The following is a 9,904-nucleotide window of genomic DNA, read 5'->3' as shown; positions in this document are numbered from 1 at the left end:
CCTTCTCCCCACTCGCTCTGCTTAAACAACGAATCCCACAGTCCATGCTTTTCCGGTTCTTACTAATCCGATCCTATCCACCGAGCGATCGAGATCGCAATCAAACCGCGTATACTGTCTCCGGAGCAGGGCAGTTTGAACCTGTGCTTCTTGCTTGCTTGCGGCCGTCTTGGCCGGCCTCTCTTTGCAGCCATGTGCAGCAGCGTCGCAGGAGGAGGACTGAATAAACAAGACAGGTTGTCTGGACTCTGAACTGGGCTGGGCATCACAGGCGAACATGGACGCCGACACCAGTATGTGCGTCCTCGTATTTTATTGTTACAAGCCTCAAGTCTTTCTTTTGATTATGTTTGGTCTGTCTGCCTGTTTTTATCGTTATACCGTTATACTAATCTACCAAAGCTTTATGACCAAAAAGCTGTGTGCTTCACAGCTGTCCATTGCTTATGAGGGCAGTTAAGAATTTCATACCCTACTACTATAAAATGCACAACACAACTGGCAGAGTATTGCCATACTACTAATACATGTGCAAAGGATTACCAAAATCCTCGGATCGACAGCCAAACTACAGTACGTCGTACAGCGGCGCCATGCGGAACACGATTCCAAAGCGCACCTCGCCCGCCAGGTCCCCCTCGCAACGACTATGCCCCTGCGCCCCACCCGCACTGGCCTTATTCGTTATAGTGCGGTCCGTCCCGTCGCGTCCTGCCAGTTCCATGATCAAGGCCTGCCTCAGCGAGCTCTGCGCCAGCTGCTGCTCCTGCATACTCCCGCCGTCCTCACCGCGCGCGGCTAACCAAGAGATGGGCTCCGACGGCGCCATCACGCACCGCAGCGTCGACGTCAACGGCGTGCGCCTCCACGTCGCGGAGGCCGGCCCGGCGGGCGCGCCCACGGCGCTGCTGCTGCACGGGTTCCCGGAGGTGTGGTACACCTGGCGCCACCAGATGCGCGCGCTGGCCGCGGCGGGCTACCGCGCCGTCGCGCCCGACATGCGTGGCTACGGCGGCTCCGACGCGCCCTCTGGCGGACCGGACCAGTACACGGCGCTGCACGTCGTCGGCGACCTCGTCGCGCTCATCGATTCGCTCGGCGAGAAGCAGGTCTTCGTGGTGGCGCACGACTGGGGCGCCATGATCGCGTGGAGCCTGTGCCTGTTCCGGCCGGACAGGGTGAAGGCGCTCGTCGCCCTCAGCGTCCCCTTCACCCCGCGGAGCCCGGCGAGGAAGCCCGTCGACGGCTTGAAGGCTCTGTACGGGGACGAGTACTACATCTGCCGTATCCAGGTGCGTAGATGCCATGTAGGAGTAGTACTAGAACTCATGCCCGATGGATAACCATGGCAACTGTGAACAAACATTTTTAGAGAAGATATTTTCGTTCATGTTGTACTGCCACTAGTTACAGTCCTTGTGCCGACCAAACCTGAAGCCATATACTTGTCGCAGAAGTTTGTTAACAATTGGGTCTATTACAAATAAACATTACATGCTAGTAGAAAACTGTGAAAGCCTTCTTTAGTTCAAAGAATTTGCAGATGAATTTTAGATTTTCTTTACTACAGAGTTTTTCGGATTGCAACTTTGCAAGGTTGAAAATCACAGGATTTTTTTTCTATGATCTCCTTTGCATACAATTTCAAAGGAAATGTTTCGTGTACAAAAATTGAAAACGATGTAATGCACCTAATCTTTCAAGAAAGGTACTGTTTCCATATGATGCGAGAAGACAACGTCTAATACATTTTATATATAATGTGTATTTCTCTATCCGCATAGGATTCAGTTCGACATGTAAGTTAGATATCAAATTCTTACATTTCTCTGTTCCTCTGTAAGTTTTTCTTTTCTTTTTGAGGATCCTCTGTAAGGTTGTTTAGAACGTAGAGTCAAACAAATAAAAGTCCGGGACAAACTAAAAGGACCTAGCGTATTTGCAGGACAGGCCACATGACTGGCTGCTAACAAATGTTGTTTTTTGAGTCAATTACACCACATGTGCTAAAACTTGGCGTGAAAAATCACTTTAGTGTCAAAACTTGCGGCATACATTGAATTGGTGCAACAACTTGACTTTGGCATGCATATATGGTGCAAATTGTATTTGTAGACAGATACGAAACTGATTAGGCGCGCCACGTGGCATCAGGCCCGCTACATGTCACTGAAGGGTAGATATAGGGCGTGTGTCCTCTTATATTTTGGAAAACCCATCGGCATTATTTTTCAAAAATAAATTGTGGCCAACCGGATTTGAACCGTGATCTGCAGCGTGGAGGCGCTCATGCCCAACCAATGCCCCCAGAATAGTTTTCTATTAATGGGGATTGAAGAAGGCTACCTCTCTATCATAATCATAAATTTAATAATATTTGAGATATATACTACCACGTATTAGTGTATGAGACATGAATGTATCTACAGCCGGGTTGTATGATGTATTTTTACTTTGTCACAAAAAATTATTACGTATCTTTATATTTACTAGATTTGTTTACATAAAACTGGGAAAAGGAGCATATTGTCAAAACAAGTGTTTGAACGAACATATGTATTTTACTAGTCTTGTCTCGAATATTGCCACTAAAATTTGAAGTGCTTTCTAGTATGGAGCCAGCTAGTGACTTGAGGATCAATATATCCAACTGACCTTGCATTGCATGATTACCAGTAAACAAAAAAAAATTGGTATATTCACAATTGTACATTATATATCGAGGCGGACTTATGCTAGCTGGAGACCCTAAACCATTTTGCAGTGTTATTTTTTGTACAAAAAATAACTGTACGTAAATTATAATCTTTCTACGAATATGTAAATCATAATCGTGTCCCATGCTTTAAGATTTTTTTTAAAAACAATCTATGTATTTTAATAAATGCTTACATAAGTTTAAAATGTTCGCAAGTTTTTTTAGAAACAAATCTTCACACTTTACCAAAATATTAATGTAGTATATAAAAGTTTTCATCTTTAATAATTTTTATTTATATTTTAATAAATGCTTATATAAGTTTATAAATCTTCACAGTAACGAAATACCCATGTAGTCTATAGAAGCGTTTATGTTTTACGAAACATATATTCATATTATGTAAAAATCGTTGGCTAGGATTCAACAGTGACTTGTAGTCATCAGGTGCGCGTAACCACCACCCCACCCGACTGCATTGTTTTTTTATTCAGAAATTTAAAAAATATGTAAATTATAATCTGATATTATAAATAATATATATATAGATAAGAATATTACATTAAAAAATTATTCACGTATTATTTAAAAATTTATCCATATGGTTAAATTATAAATTAGATAATTATGCCCGTAATAATTTTCATATTCAATAAAAATATCAAAGTATTTTTTCTATATATTTAAATGAAGGTAATATATATTTAAAATTTGCATGCTTTAATAAAATATTTATGTATAAAAGTGTTCATTTTTTATTCTGCAGTTTATTTTGTTTATAATGCACAATTATAATTTGCATATAATTTATAATTTTTTTAACAAATAACAGTACAAAATGGTCAGTAGGGTGTCGAGCCCGCTTAAGGTCTACCGAATATATAGAGTGTGTATCCATTTAGTATGAAAACAGTTCTTGGTCCATTGGTTAGGTAGACGTGCATCCATGCTGCAGAGCACGGGTTCAAAATCCATCATCCACCATTTTTGCACATAATTTGCTCGCTGACAGATGAACTGACACGTGGTAGTGGCCTTTTTGCGAGAAAAATAATTTCGATGGGATTTCACAAAATAACAGGCCACAAGCCCTATCTCTACCATTCAATGGCTGCCAGTGGGTCCCACGCCATGTGGTCACCTAGTCAGCACTGTGTCTGTATACAAATGCGATTTGCACCGTATATGCACGTCAAAGCCAAGTTGTAGCATCAGTTCAATGTATGCCACAAGTTTTGGCACTAAAGTGATTTCTCACGCCAAGTTTTAGCACCAGTGATGTAATTGACTCTTGTTTTTTCTGTATATAAGTTTGGTTCCAATCACCCGAGTGATGAAGGCATTGGTTCCCCAACTTAGGTTTGATTATTTTGTTCCCCACCCACCTACTATTGCACAAGACTGCTTGATGCTCATCTAGTTTCGTGACCAAGTAAAGAACTGTTTGAAACCCACGTCTGGTATCAGCATCTGCTCTAGCGTGGCCGGGCCATAACTAAAGCCAATTCCTTTTCAATTCATATACTATATTGTTCTTGTAGTTGCATGTGAAAACAAGATGATGGAGATGGTGCTAATTTGCAGGAACCTGGAGCAATTGAAGCAGAATTCGCACGGCTCGGCACAGAGCTGGTGCTAAGAAAGTTTTTCACTTATCGAACTCCTGGCCCTTTGTTCATTCCCAAGAGCGGGTGGGGCTCACCAGATGATGAGGTGCCCTTGCCGAGCTGGATCACGGAGGAGGATATCAAGTACTACGCGAGTCAATTTGACAAGTCTGGTTTCACCGGGGGATTGAACTACTACCGTGCCTTGAACAAGTAATTAAGCTACTTCTTTGACTCCTTACTTTTTTAGATATTTTTTATCCTATGATTAGTGTGCTTTAACTATTACCGTAACCTAAATATGAATACCCGAACTTAAAATATGATTCCAAGCTTAACATTTTTTTTCCATATTGAATTTACGTGTCCAAAACTTTAGTTTTCCTGTTCTTCAGCAACATTTGTGATCTTGTGTTATAAAATCAACAATGTATATCATCGCACTCCACTCGAATAAATGGAATTTTTACTATAGACTCCCAAATATATATGTTTGTAGAGACTAGAGAAGGATTGCTAGGACAACTGGACGCACGATATTTTGGTCTAACAACCATATTTGGTATGTGTTCAGGACATTGGAGCTAACGTCGCCATGGACCGGAGCTGAGATAAAGGTACCAACCAAGTTTATAGTTGGTGATGTGGACTTGTCATACCATGTTGCAGGCGCACATGATTTTATTAACAAAGGTGGCCTCAAGAAGTTTGTTCCATTACTGGACGATGTGGTGGTAATGAAAGATGTCGGGCATTTCATAAATGAAGAAAAACCAGAAGAAATTAGTGCCCATATAATCAGTTTCTTAAAGAAATTTGACTGAAATGAGGAGTAACGAACTCACCATGGAACATGGTCAAAATGTAGATGCTTGATGGAAAATTTGTATTAAGCCCGTTGTATTATTGTGTCGCACAATTTCACATATGTATGCAACTATTATTTTCTTTACATTTCACTCTCTATTTAATTTTTCATGTCTAGTGCCGCTACCCGGCTTTGTAGTGTGTGTGCTTGGGTTGTTTCTTCTTAACTAAAATAAAAGTGATAGCGGCTAGTCACCGTCGCCCGAGTTCTTTTTTAATGTTTTGTGCCACTACTGTCGTTATGTTTTCATAATTCATTATTTTTGCATGTTCCATGGAATATTAACATATTTAGGGGATATTTGACATTCTAAATATCCTACATATTCGGCCACAAGATGCAAAATAGAACTCCGAAGCTTTTTGGAACGAAAATCCAAGATAAGAATAATTAAGCCCTCACCATTTTTTCGACCTAGAGGTTGTTGAGATATGGTAGGCTATACTAGCGCAAATAAGAAATTCTACCATGTAATACGAGAATATGCAGTTATACAATATCACCACTTGACGCATAAAGGCATAGAGGTATTACCATGTTTTGAGACATACGTCCAAGATGGGGCATGTTAAAACAACATCTGTGATCGATCTACATGCTCTAGATGCTCTAAAGATCAACGTGTGCCCACGTCACTCCTGAGGGGCGGCACGAGCGATAACCTAGCCGCTGCCGTCCCACTCGCCGCTCCTCCTCACTCCCTTGCCACCGCCGGGGGATGCCGTACCGGGCAAAGCCCGCTAGAAATACTTGGGCCTTCCTACAATCTTCTTTCGTGATTGATATTGGGGAACGTAGCATGCAATTTAAAAAAAATCTATGATCACGCAAAATTTATCTAGGAGATGCATAGCAACGAGAGGGAGGGAGTGTGTCCACGTACCCTCGTAGACCGAAAGCGGAAGAGTTATGTTAACGCGGTTGATGTAGTCGAACGTCTTCATGATCCAACCAATCTAGCACCGAACGTACGGCACCTCTGAGTTCAGCACATGTTCAGCTCGATGACGTCCCTCGAACTCTTGATCCAGTAGAGGGTCGAGGGAGAGTTTCGTCAGCACTACGGCGTCATGACGGTGTTGATGATGTGGTCTGCGCAGGGCTTCGCCTAAGCACTACGATGATACTATCGGAGGAGTAAACTGTGGAGGGGGGCACCGCACACGGCTAAGACAATGTTTTGCCTTGGGGTGCCCCCCTGCCCTCGTATATAAAGGAGGGAGGGGGGAGGCGGCCGACCTGGAGGGGCGCGCCAAAGGGGAGAGTCCTACTAGGACTCCCAGTCCTAGTAGGAGTCCCCCTTCCTTTTCGGAGTAGGAGAAGGGGGAAGGGAAAGATAGAGGGAGAAGGAAAGGGGGGTCGCGCCCCCTCCCCTAGTCCAATTCGGTTTGGCTAGGGGGGGCGCGCGCCACCTCCTGGCCGCCGGCCTACTCTTCCCACTAAAGCCCATGAAGGCCCAATACTCTCCCGGGGGGTTCCAGTAACCTTCCGGTACTCCGGAACCATTCCGGTGTCCGAATATAACTTTCCAATACATCAATCTTTATGTATCGACCATTTCGAGACTCCTCGTCATGTCTGTGATCTTAGCCGGGACTCCGAACAAACTTCGGTCACCAAAACACATGACTCATAATACAAATCGTCATCGAACGTTAAGCGTGCGGACCCTACGGGTTCGAGAACACATCTCTGATCAATAACCAATAGTGGAACCTGGATGCTCATATTGGCTCCTACATATTCTACAAAGATCTTTATCGGTCAAACCGCACAACAACATACGTTGTTCCCTTTGTCATCGGTATGTTAGTTGCCCGAGATTCGATCGTCGGTATCTTCATACCTAGTTCAATCTCGTTACCGGCAAGTCTCTTTACTCGTTCCGTAATGCTTCATCCCGCAACTAACTCACTATTCACATTGCTTGCAAGGCTTATAGTGATGAGCATTACCGAGAGGGCCCAGAGATACCTCTCCGATACACGGAGTGACAAATCCTAATCTCGATCTATGCCAACCCAACAAACACCTTGGAGACACCTATAGAGCATCTTTATAATCACCCAGTTACGTTGTGATATTTGATAGCACACAAGGTGTTCCTCCGGTATTCGGGAGTTGCATAATCTCATAGTCAGAGGAACATGTATAAGTCATGAAGAAAGCAATAGCAATAAAACTTATCGATCATTATGCTAAGCTAACGGATGGGTCTTGTCCATCACATCATTCTCTAGTGATGTGATCCCGTTCATCAGATGACAACACATGTCAATGGTCATGAAACATAACCATCTTTGATTAACGAGCTAGTCAAGTAGAGGCATACTAGGGACACTTTGTTTTATCTATGTATTCACACATGTACTAAGTTTCCGGTTAATACAATTCTAGCATGAATAATAAACATTTATCATGATATAAGAAAATATAAATAACAACTTTATTATTGCCTCTAGGGCATATTTCCTTCAGTCTCCCACTGGCACTAGAGTCAATAATCTAGTTCACATCGCCATGTGACCAACAACCAAAGGGTTTATTAGAGTCAATAATCTAGTTCACATCGCTATGTGATTAACACCCAAAGAGTACTAAGGTGTGATCATGTTTTGCTTGTGAGAGAAGTTTAGTCAACGGGTCTGCTAAATTCAGAGCCGTATGTATTTTGTAAATTTTCTATGTCTACAATGCTCTGCATGGAGCTACTCTAGCTAATTGCTCCCACTTTCAATATGTATCCAGATTGAGAGTCGGAGTCATCTGGATTGGTGTAAAGCTTACATCGATGTAACTCTTTACGACGAACTCTTTATCACCTCCATAACCGAGAAATACTTTCTTAGTCCTCTTAGGTAACTAAGGATAACTTTGACCGCTATACAGTGATCCAGGAGTGGATCACTATCGTACCCCCTTGCCAAACTCATACCAAGGCATAGAACCTATGAGATTATGCAACTCCCGTTTACCGGAGGAATACTTTGTGTGCTACCAAACGTCACAATGTAAGTGGGTGATTATAAAGGAGCTCTGCAGGTGTCTCCAAAGGTACATGTTGAGTTGGCGTACTTCGAGATTAGGTTTTGTCACTCCGATTGTCAGAGAGGTATCTCTGGGCCCTCTCGGTAATGCACATCACTATAAGCCTTGCAAGCAATGTAGCTAATGAGTTAGTTACTGAATGATGCATTACGTAACGAGTAAAGAGACTTGCCGGTAACGAGATTGAACTAGGTATTGAGATACCGACGATCAAATCTCGGGCAAGTAACATACCGATGACAAATCGTCATCGAACGTTAAGCGTGCGGACCCTACGGGTTCGAGAACTATGTAGACATGATCGAGACACATCTACGATCAATAACCAATAGCAGAACCTGGATGCTCATATTGGCTCCTACATATTCTATGAAGATCTTTATCGGTCAAACCGCACAATAGCATACGTTGTTCCCTTTGTCATCGGTATGTTACTTGCCCGAGATTCGATCATCGGTATCTTCATACCAATTCAATCTCATTACAGGCAAGTCTATTTACTCGTTCCGTGATGAGTAATACAATCTTCTATCCGCAAAAAAAGCCCACTTGGCGGACCGTGGCGAGGGGGCCTCCTCGACGCATGGTGTGCGTCTCCGGCCACGGACAGAGCTCCACTCCTAGTTGCGACTGGCGGCGATGACCCCTCTCGCTGACGCAAGAAAGCTGGGGCGGTGGCCTCGGGCAAGGTGGTGGCACTGCTCCTTCCTACTCTCTACTAAGGGTTTACGGGGCAATGCTAAGGCCGGTCGTCTGGATCTGACGCCCGGCGTCCAGATCTGGCGGTGGTGGCACCATAGCATGTTTCGGTGACGGTGTTGCGGCGTGCAGCGGCTGCTGGGCGCGCTGGGTGCTGGGGTCTCTTCCCTTGGTTGGGGGAGCCGCGGTGGCAGTGGAGAGCCACGGCTGGCGGAGCTACGGTGGCTGCGGAGAGCCACAATTTTTGGACGGCAGCGTGGTGGTGTAAGTGCTACTGTGGTTGTGGAGATTGATCTTCGGCCCCGTGCTGGTGTGCTCATCTTCTTCTTGTTGCATAGCATAGGGTTGGGCTTGAGGTGGTTGTGGTTGTAGCCGGAGGTGTGATGGCACGGCGAGGTGCTCCGTTGCGTCGTGCCGTTGCATCGTGCAGGTGGGGTTTGGTGGTTGGCTGAAATGCTCCTTGCACAAGTGTTGCTCTCCGGGCAAAAGTCTTGCATCTTCTCCGTCAGTCTTGATGATGGTTCTTGAGTGTCGCGTCCCTTTCTGAAGGCCTCATCGTGGAGATACATTCATCTACTCACTACTAGGGAATACCTTATAGGTCGATGCTTAGCAGTAGCGATGGGTAAATGCCCAATGTTGCTGTTAAGTAGCAGTAGCAAGGGCAAGTACCCCATGTACATGTACATGGTAGTAGTAGCGCGGGTTGGCAAACCCCATGTTGCTGCTAAGTGGGCCCCAAGGTACTCCTGGGTCGAGCAGCAGTAGCAGTGTTGGCTATATGCCCCGCGCTACAACTAATCTGGTAGCTGTACGCAGAGCATATAGCCCGCGCTGCCACTACCCTTACATGGGGCTAGTTGGTGGGCCCTATTTAGCAACAGTGCAGGTCTCAGGCCGGCGCTACAGGACTTGGACTTAGCAGTAGCGGGCCCTGTGCCCCGTGCTACAACTAAGCTCAGGTTATCCCCTACCTGGTGGTCA

The 9,904-nt window shown here is 44.5% G+C and overlaps 1 protein-coding gene across 1 annotated transcript; it reads left to right on the top strand.

The window, feature by feature from the left end:
* The first annotated feature begins 688 nt into the window (after positions 1–688).
* LOC123160349 (epoxide hydrolase A) lies at positions 689–5,382 on the top strand. Its single transcript, XM_044578158.1, has 3 exons — positions 689–1,292; positions 4,283–4,518; positions 4,880–5,382. Exons 1-3 carry the CDS (start codon positions 723–725, stop codon positions 5,127–5,129), a joined length of 1,056 nt encoding a protein of 351 aa, XP_044434093.1. The 5' UTR covers positions 689–722; the 3' UTR covers positions 5,130–5,382.
* Positions 5,383–9,904: the final 4,522 nt, after the last annotated feature.

The sequence above is a fragment of the Triticum aestivum genome, chromosome 7B, assembly GCF_018294505.1.
Source record: "Triticum aestivum cultivar Chinese Spring chromosome 7B, IWGSC CS RefSeq v2.1, whole genome shotgun sequence".
Classification (NCBI taxonomy): domain Eukaryota; kingdom Viridiplantae; phylum Streptophyta; class Magnoliopsida; order Poales; family Poaceae; genus Triticum; species Triticum aestivum.
The sequence above is the reverse complement of the archived record's forward strand: the minus strand, read 5'-3'. Positions and strand labels throughout refer to the sequence as shown.

Excerpts from the sequence above, each read along its gene's own strand:
- LOC123160349 (XM_044578158.1), top strand. The coding sequence starts at position 723 with ATGATCAAGGCCTGCCTCAGCGAGCTCTGCGCCAGCTGCTGCTCCTGC. Across the intron at positions 1,293-4,282 it reads ACTACATCTGCCGTATCCAG|GAACCTGGAGCAATTGAAGC; the intron begins GTGCGTAGATGC and ends GCTAATTTGCAG. Across the intron at positions 4,519-4,879 it reads TACTACCGTGCCTTGAACAA|GACATTGGAGCTAACGTCGC; the intron begins GTAATTAAGCTA and ends GTATGTGTTCAG.